Source organism: Chelonia mydas, chromosome 18 (assembly GCF_015237465.2).
Source record: "Chelonia mydas isolate rCheMyd1 chromosome 18, rCheMyd1.pri.v2, whole genome shotgun sequence".
NCBI lineage: Eukaryota > Metazoa > Chordata > Testudines > Cheloniidae > Chelonia > Chelonia mydas.
The window spans coordinates 9,143,546-9,157,745 of NC_051258.2; the positions used below are offsets into that span (position 1 = coordinate 9,143,546).

General features: G+C 44.3%; 1 protein-coding gene across 3 annotated transcripts in view; it reads right to left on the reverse strand.

Moving 5' to 3' along the window:
* DNAJC16 (DnaJ heat shock protein family (Hsp40) member C16) overlaps positions 1-13,594 on the reverse strand; it is an 18,583-nt gene extending 4,989 nt beyond the window's left edge. Inside the window, exons 1-13 of one of the 3 annotated variants that reach the window (XM_037881311.2) lie at positions 13,308-13,594; positions 11,439-11,624; positions 9,464-9,530; positions 7,815-8,148; positions 6,461-6,645; positions 5,165-5,269; positions 4,353-4,511; positions 3,376-3,506; positions 2,445-2,628; positions 1,241-1,423; positions 870-946; positions 254-334; positions 65-160 (exon numbers count right to left, since the gene is read on the reverse strand). In XM_037881311.2, coding sequence (XP_037737239.1) covers positions 65-160; positions 254-334; positions 870-946; positions 1,241-1,423; positions 2,445-2,628; positions 3,376-3,506; positions 4,353-4,511; positions 5,165-5,269; positions 6,461-6,645; positions 7,815-8,148; positions 9,464-9,530; positions 11,439-11,605 — 1,769 coding nt within the window. In that variant the 5' untranslated portion in view covers positions 11,606-11,624; positions 13,308-13,594. Of the gene's footprint in view, positions 1-64; positions 161-253; positions 335-869; positions 947-1,240; positions 1,424-2,444; positions 2,629-3,375; positions 3,507-4,352; positions 4,512-5,164; positions 5,270-6,460; positions 6,646-7,814; positions 8,149-9,463; positions 9,531-11,438; positions 11,625-12,433; positions 12,979-13,307 lie in introns of those variants that run through there. The other 2 variants (XM_027829913.3, XM_027829914.3) reach the window with 2 other exon arrangements.
* Positions 13,595-14,200: the final 606 nt, after the last annotated feature.

A 14,200-nucleotide genomic window follows, 5' to 3' on the forward strand; every position in this document is an offset into this window, starting at 1 on the left:
TGAGCAGGAAAGTGGAGGTGCAGAGAAGGCCTGACTAGTGCTGGAAGGAGTTAGCAGGAGAAACCTGTTCTCTTTGCTGAAGGCCGTGTCATTCTTTTCATTCTTTTCATTGGGTTCTTCTTTCTGGGGGAGAGGAGAGTCTCTCTCATCGCTCGAGTCACTGCAAAGGAGCATTTTAAAATAGGGTAAGTTTCAACTGAGATGCTGAAATCTGGTCTGTAAGGCTCCAACAGATGGTCTGGTAGGTACTCACCTGAAAGCCTGAACGATAACAGTGCCAAAGAGAATGAAGAGGGCTGAGAAGATCAGGGACAGAAGTGGCATCATTTCCCGCCTAAGAGAGAAGGTTTGCAGTTAGTTCTGAGTTCCTACAGTCAACCTCTGCCTCAGGTTTTCAGCTTCCTTCCACCCCAGATAATAGCATATAATTTTCCTTGAACTGATTGTCTCCTGGTTGAAGGGCTTTAATGGAAGCTCTCTCATCATTCCTATCTCCTAATGAAAAGCCAGGAGACAAACGGAAGAATGTTTTTAAAATACCCTAAATGCTAATGAAAACCAGCACAGCAAGACAGCCAAGCCAGGACTATTGCCAAGAGGAACAGTGTGTTTTTAGCAGCACAAAATCCAGGGGCAGACCTCAGCTTCACAGCTCAACCAGCTACCCAGAAGATGAGGCAGAAGTCAAGCTTCACTGGCCCACAGTTCCTCTCCTCTCTCCAAGAGAAGATATATATGCCTCCTTCTGTCCCTGTCAGATACCTCCATATCTTGATACGCTTTTGAATTTATCCTCAGGCAAGACAGAGGGCTATTACATCTATACACAAAATAAGAGCTATACTGATATTTTAAATGGGATTCCATACCAGTTATTATGAAATACGCTATCCCAGACGTCTGAGACATACTCTATTGCGGAGTAGAGCCATCGGAGAAAGAACACCTGTAAAGATACAACAGGTCAATGACAAGGTGGCTGCTCTTCCCCCACGTGTGAAGAAACACATCAACTATGTCACTATCCCCTCTGCACCCCTTGTCCAAACCAGCTCAACTACCTCAGAGAACAGGGGCTGCCCCCTGAAGCTGATGAGTACACAGTGAAAGAGTCTTGCCTCTCCAGTACTCAAACCTCTAGGCACAATTCCCATCACGGACAACAGCAGTGCAGTCTTAGAATTAACTAGAACCAGCTAACATAGGTTCGTTATGTCTCTACAAAACTGAGAATACTTACAGGAGCAAGTTCATCATTCAAGTCTGGCAGGACAGTGTCTGAAGAGAGAAGACCAGGGTCTGTTCTTAACTGAGCCAGAAGATCCAAAAGCATGAAGTTATCCTCTTCGCTGCCCTTCCAGGCATCTTCCAAGATTTTATAGACCACTCTTCCTACGTTATTGCGCCTTTCCAAGATGGCCACCTGGACAAATCAACATCACCACAAGCTTCAGGGAAAAAGATACCAACTCGGAAGAAAGACTTGATGTGTCAAATGAGAATTCAGCACAAGGATCCAGATTAAAAACAGCTATTTCAGTTAATCTCTCACAACACCCATGTCAAAGAGCGGGCACAACAGCGGGATGGGAACAAGTATTAAAATACGCCGCATGTTCCATAATACCCAACAGGAATAGAGATGAACAGCATGTGTTCTCTAAACCCCAGCTCCTGTTCTTTGGAAGCATAACACTTATTTTGTACAGTGTTTTCCCTACACACTGCATTCCACATCACATTAGAGTTAGCCAGAAGGACAGTAATTAAGAAGCATAGGCAAGGAGGAAAAAGAGGGATGTTTTCTCAGCAGAGATGTGAAATAAAACAGTGGATTTGGTGGTGAGACATAGGAAGGTCATTCCAAATAGGAGGAGCTGCAGAGGACAAAGCTCTCACATGAAGACTGGAGTGACAGAGTGAAATGACAGAACGGAACAGTGCTAAATAAGCAGAAGTAGTTTGGGAAGGAGTAGAGAGAGACAAGGTCCATCCATGAGACTGGCAGGAGCAAGTTCATCGAGGGGTTTAACATCAAAGAGGACAATTTTGAACTGGACAGTGAAATGAACAGAGCCAGTGGAATCATGAGAATGGAAGATGATGAGGTTACACTTTGTACATGTCAGAAGGCAGGCAGTCGTGTTCTGCACATGCTTGAGTCTAGAGAGCTGAGATCAGGACAGATCAAAACGAAGAGAATTGCAATACACAAGACAATGAAGATCTGACCTGAGGCAGAGCACACCACCATGCAATACAAGAGGATTTGTCAGAAGTAGAAGGTCTGATCCTGCCCATAACATGCTCCCATAATATTTCAAAGAAGCAGCGTCAATGTTCTGTCCCCCCACAACATTTTTGAGTTTGGGGTGAAAAAGTGTAAAGTTCAGGGAAAGAGAGACTGAATTACAGATTAGGCAGAAGGAAAATGTGACACTCACGGCAGATTTCCCCCAATATTTCTCATCGTCCATCAGCAAGGCATGGGCAAAGTCTCGCTGACGGTCGTTGTAGATATGCACAAACCTCACGGTGTCTTTCGTGTTTGCCAGAGCAAAGGCCACAAATGCCTCATAGGTCCTAGCAAACTTGTCACCCTCGCCAGTAAGTAAAACCACACAGTACCTAGACAACACAATGAAATGAAGGATTCACAGCAGGCCTAGAGACACAAAGGAATAACAAACCCAACCTGCCAGCTCGAACGGACCCTGACGAGCCAGAGAGACACTTCATCGTGTCTATCTTCTTATACACTCTATTGCTCAATGTTCCAATCTCAGTCCTTCCCATCTTCTATGTTCCTGTCCCCACAGAGTTACTGCAAGGTATTCTATTCCATAATACAAGAATAAGGGATAGTGAACAGAACTGAAGAGTGGCACGTTTGAAACTGATAAAAGGAAGCTCTTTCACACACACAATTAGCTTCTGGGACTCATTGCCATGGGACAGAGGCCAAGATCTTAGCAGGATTCAAAAATAGATTAGACATTTAGATGTGTAAGAAGAACACCCAAAGTTCTAATACTAAATATAGAGAGAGACCCCCCTCAACGCTTCTGAAGGCATATAGACCTAACCTTGAATTATTAGGGGTTCGGAGGAAACTCCCCTGGGGGCAGGTTGTCCCATCACTGCCACTGAAGAGCTTCTTGGACATCCCTGTGAAGCATTTGACACTGGCCACTGATGGTGACAGGATACTGGACTACATGAACCACTGCTCTGATCCTGTCTAGCAATTTCTATTCTTCCAATGAACCCCTTTATGGACCCCCCCAGAGAGTTAAACAAGAGGTCGCCTGTAAGCAGCCACCAGGAGTAGGTGTGCATGAGGCTAGGAGGATCTCCCATTGCAGCGAGCCTTACTTCCGCTGACGGTGAGACTTCTTCACAGGACACAGCTCATGAAACAGTTTTTGGTTGGTGAGCCTGGCTGCCAGAAGGAACTTGTTCTGGGAAAGGAAGTCATCAATGAGCTGCTTTTTCATCTCTCGTGCCTAGAAAGGACAAAGCAAACAGAAGATCAGCATTGTTCAGCTAAACCAGAAGGATATTCAGCTCTCAAGGAACATGAATGCTCTAGTGTTAAAGGGTCACCATGATGAAGGTCAACAAGATGTTTTACACAATGGAAGAGATGTTTGGGAGATTGGAAGCATGGCCACTCATGACTGCCCCTGGAGAAGGAGAATTAAACAGCTGTTGGAGCTGAGGGGGAAAAAAAAAAAAAAAAATCAAAAAAATCAGAGCATCCACTAATATTAAAATCCCAACTGTCAGAAAGCGCAACAGTGACCGAAGGCTTCTGACGACCCAGCATTTTACTGGGGTGTACCTGCACAAGAACAAAGGTTTGGGCATATCCCATATGCAGCCTTTCACTATTAATTCACTTTCTCTGTGAAACCTCTAAGTCTCATGGACTAGTCTCTCTAAGGAATTCCTCAGACCCAAGGGTTCTTCCAAGGAGACTAACGATATCTGACAAAGCTGAATCAATTAAGAGCTGCCCACTCTCTGTACAGTCACTGCTCCACTGAAACCCAAAGACCTACCCTCCTCCCATCAGCTTAGCTACAAAACTATGTTCCAGTGAAAACCAAAACTATCACCCAGTTATCCTCCAAGTTAAGATCCTTGTTGAAACCTACAGCGCTCCCTCGCTCCCTGACATTCGTTCAAGACATCCTTCTGAAGCTCGAATTTCTGCTCACATCCAACCCAGAGTTGGTTTGAAATGCTCCACTGACCAACTTCTGATGTAAGAAACAGGCCAGAAAAGCAGTTACTATATTTTTTACTTAAAACCCAGACAGACAAAGATGCAGACCACGAAGTGATACCTGAATCACATCGGCAGGCTTATCAACGTGTTCCTTGAAGATCATCATGGTGGGGGTGTAGACATTGATGTTATATTGTCTGGACAACTCTTCAGTCCCTCTGAGTCCAACATACACGTATCCAAAGGACAAATAATCTCTGTACGCAAAAGCAGTGAGCTAGAGGGAAACAGAGGTCCAGTGCATGTTTACATTGCAGATCACGCTTTGATTCTTCCCCAATACAGCTTATGGTGATTATTTCCCCATAGCCTCCGCAGCACTGTTAAGTCTACAACACTCACCATTGTAACAGCCAAATGACACACAACGTCAGCCCATTCCCTTTACTAGGCTTATTACACAGTTAGCTTCTTCCTCATGACAGAGGAAGGTTGGCGGGATCCATAGCTTTATTTTACAATTTAACATTCTATATCTTGCCAGATGTTTCTTTAGCAACTCATCGTCCTCAAACAAACTAGATGCGGTGTCCAAATGGCCTGGATCATTAACTATTTGTGGTGGGAAAGGAATGATGACTTCTCCCCTTGCCCCCAACCCCACCCATGCCCTTACTCCCACTAGAGATCTGTCTATGGCAAGAAAAGTTCTACTCATATTCGATGTTTAAAATAGTTAGCAAAAGCAGGTCACCTGACTATGCAGTCTCCAAATAACACACATGAATTGCTGGGTGTTCGGGGTGGATAATGCTACTTAGAAGAACCATCCAGCCTGTGCCTACACCGAGATCCCATTCTCTACTAAGACAGGTGGATTTACAAAGCTATCCAAATGCCAGAGATAACACACAAAGACAAGTACATTACCTTGTATAACAATGGCACTACTGGCATATGATCAAACAGAAGGACATGGGGTTTATTTTCTTTCTTCCAGTTTGACAGGAATCGGACATAATTTTTATCTGTAATCTTAAATGTAAAACAGACAGTTAGTTTCAACCTCAATACATTCAGAAAACTAAAGTTCAATACGCTTAAATGGCTGCATTAGAATTGGGTCCTAAAAAGATGCCAAAATGTCATGGGGTTTTTTGGTTTTTTTTGGTAAAGGACAATTGTGCCCATACATCTTTTCTCGCTAAGGCGATTTTTGCAAAATCAGGATTTTTACACTAACAGTTCTCTCTGCTTTTGCTGATCTTTCCTGACTTGATGTCATAAATTCTCAGTGGCATCACAATCATTTCCACAGCAACTAACTGGTGGTCATTACTGAGGATTATGACTTCAGATGGGGAATAAGCAAAAAGGGCAGAGTAGAAGTCGAACAATATGTTTATTTTAAAATGTCTCTAGTGATAAAAAAACTCTGTCTTCCAAAAGGGCTTAGTGCGCTCAACTCCCATTTAAAGGCCTGATTTAGAGCCTGCTGAAGTCAACAGAATGATACCCTATTCACTTCAGTAGGCTTTATGTCAGGCCTAAATATCAGCAGGAGTTGAGAATACAGAAAATCTTGCAAGAGGTACTTCTCAGTTTGCAGAAGTGGGCAAGGGGAGGGGAAGAGACATACAGTGATAGTCTCTAACGTCATGTCCATACCGGAGCACCACTTTGGAACCTCGACATGACTATCCTCCAAGCAGAGTTCAAACACGAATCCTTAATATAGTTGTAACTATCTCTGGTGTAGTCCCAAACGGTGTCAAATTGGCACCCGTGTGGTTACGAGCCCTAAAGTGAGCCACGTGTATGATCAAATGCTTACCATGAAGCACTGCAGTTAACCCTGAAGGATGGGAGTTATGGGAAGTGGGGTATCATCAGTGAGGGGGAGTGTCCTGCTGCCAGCTCTGGCACCTATCTCACCATGCACAGGGAACGATGGAGAAAAATTCCATCTTGTGCGTGAATGTAGTGTTTCCTTCAAAACTGCCTCCAGCATTCATAGCTATAACGACTTCACTCATCCAAACTGCCATTCTCCCTTGATTAAGGCCATTGCAAATAGCTTCAGAAACTTCTGACACCCCCAAGACAAAGGTCACATCAGAGACTGACTCCTTCAGATGATGTGTCAGAGACAACAAAAAGACCCAAATGCTTAGCACACACTACTACTTACCAGAATCCGAACACGCTGATCTCCCTGTCACGTACCTTCTCGATGAGGTTCCCTGGAAGAAGGCTCTCCACAAACTGCCGCAGGTTTTCTCGAATGACCGCATTGTGGAAGAAGGATATTTTCCCATTAATGAGTCCCAGAATGGACGGTGTGCTGTGTGCTCCCAGGTGATGTGCGAGGCGTCTCTCATATCCAGCATGGACAACTCCAATTCCCACTCCTGAAAAAGGAGGGCAATCCAAAAAGAGGGTCACCTTGACATGGTGGGTGAATGACCCAAACTCCCCTACAGGGAATCAGCACTAAGGTGGCTTCTGTTACCCAGCACACCGAGAGGATTAGTTATTCAGCTGGTACTACATAGTGTTTCCCTTTTTCACATTCCATGGAGAGTTGTATTACTCTGCTCTCAGGAAGAAGTAACAATGGCACCATCTCCTCCTTACTCTTCTGCCTAAAGGTTCTCTCTTCGGCATGTTAAAACCCCAAGGAAAAAATCACATTAAATATACAGTGTAGCAACTTCTGGTCCCTGCACTCTTATTTTGGATTCTGTGTTCTCTGTGACCGACTATCTCTGGTAATGTAGATGACCCATAAGGGGGACAGGAATTTTCATCCTGAGCAAGAAATATTGTAAGTGTATATATTGCCAGTGTTCCCTGATTTTTATTTTGGGTGCCAAAATTTTCTCCCATCCTCCTGTGTCCTGCAGGATAGTGACCTTGACTCTGGTCAAGTATGGGCTGGCTCACAGCCCCCTCTGGACTCCAGATTGCATCTCAGTACCATTCCTGGTATATATCAAAGGGCAATGTAATGTTTATATTGCAGGGCAGAACATAGTAGTCCCTGACCATGCAACACTCCTTGGTGCTATTTAGAGTGATGCAGGCACTAGGAATGGTTTAATCACACTGCAGCAGAAAAGGAGACAATCACTGAATTTAGAGATGGAAGAGACTCCCCAGACTGCATCCAGTCCATCCTCTGCCAGGGAAGGATTTCCTAATGCCTTGTCTCGTCAAGTTGCAGCTATCTCCAGGGATGGGGCTTTCACCAGCTCCCTTCAGAGACTGACCCAGCCCTACAGATCTAAAGTGTTTCCTCATGTTTTAAACCTCCATTTTTCCTGTCTCAGTTTCATTGATGAGGACTGGTGTTGAAAAGAAAGAGATCAATGCCCCTCCACTTACACTGGAAAACAACAGAAATAAAGCTATTCGCACCACACTGATAAACCACAAAGGAACTCCGTGGCTGAATTCACATTCGAACACAACCCCCAAAAGTTGAAGTCAGTTGCTGTGGCCTAGGATGGAAAGCTTTGAGAAAGCCTCTTTCTGAAAACACGTTGCATCTTGAGTTTTTAAAATTTGCTTCTCTTACCCAGCACCTCTAGCTCCTGAACCACCTCCTTCCACACAGGCTCAATGTGGATACAGCTGAAGCACCAGTCTGAGGTTATTTTAATGAGGTAGGGCTTTTTGAAACTGTCCGGTACAATCTCGTTCACGTAGTGCGAAAAATGCAGCAAGTACTTCTCATCGGAGGAGTCTCGTCGCTCCGAGTTAAACGGGAAGTGGAAAAAGGATTCATCAAAGTAAAAGCTTTCGTGGAAGTGATGGAACTGGCGGTGCTGCTGCTGCTGAGGGTACCCCTGGTTCTCACCCACGTCTCCGTAACGATCAAAGTTTGATCTCTTTTCCTCATTGGAGAGGATCTGTCAATCACAGAGTTAAGAAGGGTTGAAAAGAAACAAAACCTGGCTCACCTTGAGAGGGAACTGGAAGGATGACAATTCCCCTTCTTAAAATGATTGAATAGCCATAAGGAGCAGACACACTGGGAAGAGGACATAGGTGCTGGAACTAGGGGTGCGGGGGGTGCTGCAGCACCCCCTGACTTGAAGTGGTTTCCATTATATACAGGGTTTCCAGTTTAGTTCAATGGCTCTCAGCACCCCCACTATAAAAAAATGTTCTAGCACCCCTGGAAGAAGAATTTCTTTTGCTGAAGAAATTTTTACCCAGTTGAGCTCCAAGAAAGGGAACTGTCATGTCTTTTACACCTGTGTCTCTGTAGCCAAATCCACGTATGTGGCATGGAGCAAGACAGAGTTCACACAAAGAAACACAACATTTATTTGGAGAATTTTGTACAAACCTACTCACTAGCTAACCATTCTTTTTAAATATTAATTTCTGGCTTCCTAGTTCTGTGACACTCTGTCTTCCAAACTCTTTTATTATTTCAGTTTCTCAGCTAAGAGGCTATAAAAGAGAGTCCTAAAACAAACAGTCGAGATGACTATTGTGGCTTTCTCGTAATGTCAAACATTTAACAGCCACATGAATTTGAAGAGCTGAAGTGCTCAGGAAGACAAGCAGCACTTTAAGCAGAAACTGCCGATTGAGCTGGGAGATGAGAATTCAGTTTATTCCTGGGAGCTCAGCATGGATGTAAGAAGAGCATCGGCTGAGATGCCACATGCTGAGGTAGCTGATTCAGTGTGGCTTGGATGAGTGACCTGCAAATATTTATGCAAATAATATTTTAGAAGTGACTAAAGCTCTCAAGCCATTAAACCCGCTTACATCATCACTGGAATATGTATAACAAATACGAAGAGATGGCACCAGCCTGCTTTGCTGAACTCGGTGGATACCCCTTACTCTTTGCTTGATGCTTTTCAGCAAGCAAAAGGCAGAACTTTACATTTATTCTTCCACAACATTTCCAGCTGTGGAATGTTCACGGTTTATTGAGATGAATTCACATCTCCCCCAGTAACTGGGGAAGTGTTAAATGGACATATAGGTTTTTTTGAAGTCAGCAGTATCCAGGGGCTGGTTTTTGTCAAGAAAACCCAGACAAAGATTCCACCGCCCTACTCTTCCATACACAGAGCTGAGAAATTGTTCCATGTAGATATAACTAGAAAATAGTAAAGGCTACTTGTAAAGGATGAACAGCAATTTCCAGGCTCTAACATACATCCTGAAAGCAGCACAAAGTTACCAAACAGTGTTGAATACCTCATAGGCCTTGCTAATTTGTATAAACTTATCTTCTGCTCCTGGGTCCTTGTTTTTGTCAGGGTGCCTACAATGCAAAAAATAAAGAAAATGGATTTTGTCCTTTAGAAAGCATCAACAATTTATCACAGGGAGTCACAGCAAGCCACAAGTGTTTTCAGCTTCAATTTAATACTCATACTAAGCGGGATACATAGACATTAATGCCATTTATTGGTATGCACTTCTTAATCCACCTGATGCAGATTTATGGCAAGTCTATTTCTCCTACCCAGGCTGAACCACATAAAGAATTTCAATAGGATTTGAGTGGTGTATGTAAAAGCATTTCCTCGGTTTTGAATTTTATTTCATAAATAAATGGTCCAAGTGGAGCTAAAAAGTTGATTTAACAACAGGCAGTAAATTCCTTCAGCAACAATCCTACCAATTTGAAAGATGCACGCTTTAGCCACTGCTCTTTATATATTAGGCAAAGCAGCTACTTGGTACATCTGCAATTCTATTCTGCATGTTAATAGTTTTTCCATGATAGCATTAGACCACAACCTTAATGCCTAGGTTCTATGAGACCCTAGAAGCTATCAGATTCTGTAGTTCAGATAATCATGTTTTTCCAGATGCTTTACATCAGCTCTTCTCCTCAGTGTATGAAACAGGTCTTAATGTATGGTCATAATTTGGTTTAGCTTAATTCACTTCCTCTTGAAAATTTGACTTAAAAAAAAGCTCAATGACTAGAAGTTGGCCGTGATCAATTTTTTATACATATATAATAATAGATTTACTCAGTTGCGCTACTGGATGTGAGGAGCACACGTAAACAGTTAGAGAAATTAACTAGTGAGTGTGATCCTGTTGCAATTCCTACAACAACCCTAAAGATATAGTACAGAAGTTATTAAAAGACATTTGTTTCTTAAATGCCTGCCCTTGTTGACTCTTCCAATATGGTATATTTTGTAATGTACAAGATGGAGAGGGGAAAAAGTTTCATAGTAGATCCTCCAGAGTCTGATATCCAGAGAACTGGATGAACCGGAAGTTAGTACCATCAGAAAATATTACAGCATGTGCAGTGTGTACAAACAGCTAAAATTTAGGGCCAGATCCTGCCGTTCTTATTGTCAACCTGTGAATAAAAACGAGGAGTCTGGTGGCACCTTAAAGACAAACAGATTTATTTGGGCACAAGCTTTCGTGGGTAAAAAACCCACTTCTTTATTCACCCATGAAAGCTTATGCCCAAAGAAATCTGTTAGTCTTTAAGGTGCCACCAGACTCCTTGTAGTTTTTGTGGATACAGACTAACATGACTATCCCTCTGATACTTAGTACCTGTGAACAGTCCCACTGAAGTCGACAGGTCATTTGTGTGACTAAGTGATGTGGGATCAAGACTCTCATCACTTATACAGAACATAGTGTATAACCAGCCTTTTACTTAGAATACAAATGCAAACAAGATAGCTAAACATTATAGGTCCGATTCTACAAACCTCTTCTTGAGTAGTACTTACTCACAAAAGAAGAGCCACTGAATTCAATGGGACTACTCATGAAAATAAGTACTTCTCACTTTCAGGCTGCATAATTGGGCCCTTTATTAGGAAACAGTTTTCCTTCTCTCTCTCTCTCTTTTTTTTTTTTTTTTAAAAAAAGGTCTCTCCCTGACCAGCAGATACATTTACTTAAGAACAGTGCACCAGCTCCTCAGCTGAAATAAATCAGTTTAGTTCTATTGTGGATTTAAGTTGATTTACACCAGCTGAAGTGCTGGCTCGCTATTCAGAATATGGTTTTATTCAACATGGTAAGAGCAAGTATGGGAAAATGGTTATTGTACAATTTTGAAAGTCTTTGTTTTTATTTTGTAGATGATGGTTTCTCTCACAAATATTTGGTGCATTGGTGAAAATAGCTGACTCTACCTTGCAGAAACCATTTAATATGCAACATATTTTAATCCACCTACCATTCCCGGGCGAGCTTCTTATAAGCCTTTTTAATGTCAGCCTGGCTGGATGTCCTGCTAACCCCAAGGATTCTGTATGGGTCAAAATCCACCGCAGACAAAATTTGCAGGACCAAGACCAGAACCAGGACCACAACCAACGAGATGCTTAACTTTTTCAGTTCCATTTCTCTTCCTTTAGGCAACCTGGACAGGAGAATTTCCATATGCATAAGACAGAAGTACAAAACTAGGGATTGGTGCAAAATCCAGGAACCCCTATATTTAGTCCTGGGCCACTGGCAAAAGCATTGAAAAACCAAAGGCCCCATCTCCTTCAAACAACCAGGACTAGCATTCATGTCTTATACTACTAAAAAGGTAAGATTTGGTAGAGAGTCTGTTCCAGCCCTTGCATTTCATGAAATATCACATCGTTCTAGTTATCATCATTTTGCTTCACCTGCAGTTCAACATTTTAGTAGCTTCTATCTTGAGAATTCTAGAGCAAGAGACCTGTGCTTTACACCTACTAGCAGTTCGCTACCAGTTTTCAGATATTAAAAAAGCAATAAACTGTAGCTGTTTCTGCCATTCCATCATCTATTCATTTATCAGGACTAGCAGATACTTAAGGGCCCAGTACAATTTTCAAAATGCTAGTACTAGACTAGCAATCAGAAACCAAAGAACTCTGATGGCTGACAGTTACATGAGACCATGTTAGCTGAAGGGACAATGCCACCCTGAACTCTAGTCAGTTCCAAAAAAGTGAGCTAGAATATTTTCAGGTACTACATCTGCCCCTCAGCCCCCACTGTTGTGTTTTTAAAACTGTATTTTCCTATTTTCCAAAAATTGTTTCTCTCTCCTGTTCACGTATAAGATCCACAGAACCACCTCCTTCAACTAAATGCACAATGACAACAAGTTGACTACTTAAAATACTGCCAACCACACAATTCAATAAAACGAAAGAATACAAAAAAACATTTTTAATAATCTGACACAGTTACCTTGAGCACTACTTGCCATAGTTAAATGAAACCATTTCTTACAGATGGGGTGAGATTTCTAAACAGATAATGTAAATAAATTTATTCACAGATGTTATTTATAACAGATTATTAATAGGGGAGGAGATTTTTTTGTAACCCAGTTTTTCCACTGTTTATGCTCTTCGCTGAGATTCTGCATAGTTCACAGCTCGGGCAATGGAAATCAATGCAGTCAGTTTTGCCATCAGGTTCTTAGAGCTGCAAGCTTTGGTCTCCAGCCACTCTCTAGCAGGGGGCGTTTATTTGTTTAAAGAGAAATCCTAGCACTGGACATTTAAAAGTTAAAAACAAAAAAACAACCTTCAAAAAAATCTCAAGAAATACGTCTCAGGTTTTATAAAACCGTATTGTTATGACCTGTCAACGTGGGGGCAGATGCGATCGGACCGAGCAGCCCTTTCAGCCACAGCTGCTGACAACTCGGGCTACCCCGGGCAGGGGGAAGGGAAAGGAGCCAAGGGACCCGGAGGAGGGCACCCCAGCCCTCTCGGCACCCCCCGGCACTGGGGGAGGGGAGCGCCCCGAGCTTCCCAACGCTGCTCCCCGGCAGGGCCCCGCCAGCACCCCCCGCTGCCCGCATCCCCACAGCTGCCCCCCACTTCACCCCAGGTCGCCTCCCACCAGGCAGCTCTGGGCTCACCCCACCGCCAGCCCCCCAGCCGGGCGCCCCGACCGTCGCCCCCGCTGCCCCTGGCCAGGCCCCGGGCGGCGCTCGGAGCGCGAGCCCCGGAGCGGGCGGGCAGGGGTCAGCCCGAGATCACATGGCGAAGCCCCTTAAAGGGCCAGCGCCCACCCCGGGCCGGGACCCCATGGTGGGGGGGGCGATACCCACCCTGCGCTCCGGGCGCCCGGTCCCCGCTTCCGGCTTCGCGGCCCCGCCTCTCGCCGTCACCATAGAGACGGCGCACGGCTCTCTTCCGCTCTCCGCTCCATCCGGTCATAGAGACGAGACACGGATCATAGAGCAGCGCGGGGCTCCGAGGGCTAGCGAGTACCATTCTGCAGAGCATGACGGGATACAAGCGGAGAAGGCGGGGATGGGGGGATACCCTGTAACCAACCCCCTTTCATGTCGAGGCAGGAGTATCATGACGTGATGTCATGGTGAAGTATTGGCCCATGTCACAGCACCGTGACCTGGGGCGTGATGGCGTGCCATGGTGTCAGCCCATGGCACCGTGGCGCTGCATCATAATGTGACGTCATGTCATGATGTCAGCCCATGTCACCATGTGACGTCATGTCATTGCAGGGGGGCTGGAACAGTTTTTATCGTGGGGGGTGCTGAGAGCCATTGAACTAAGCTGGAAACCCTGTATATAATGGAAACCACTTCAAGCCAGCGGGTGCAAGAGAGAGCACCCCCCGTAAACCTAGTTCCAGCACCAATGTGCCCTGGTGTCAGCCCAGGTCACCATGGTGCTGCTGTGTCACGACATGACGTTGCGTCATGGTGTCAGCCCACGTCACCGGGGTGCTGCGTCACCCTGTGGCTTCTTGGCCTCACAATATGGTGTTTTCTCTCCCTCTCCGCTGCTCCTCTCTTGGCGTGGTAACTGAATGAGCATGATTGACCCACTAGATGTATAAAATGCCAACCCTATTCAAAATAGCTTAAATTGCTTAGCTTCCATGCAAACATGTAGAGCTATTCGCGCAACCTCAAAGACCACACACACTGGGGTCCAAATTCTGCTTATTGTCCAGATTGTACCCGTGTAAAGC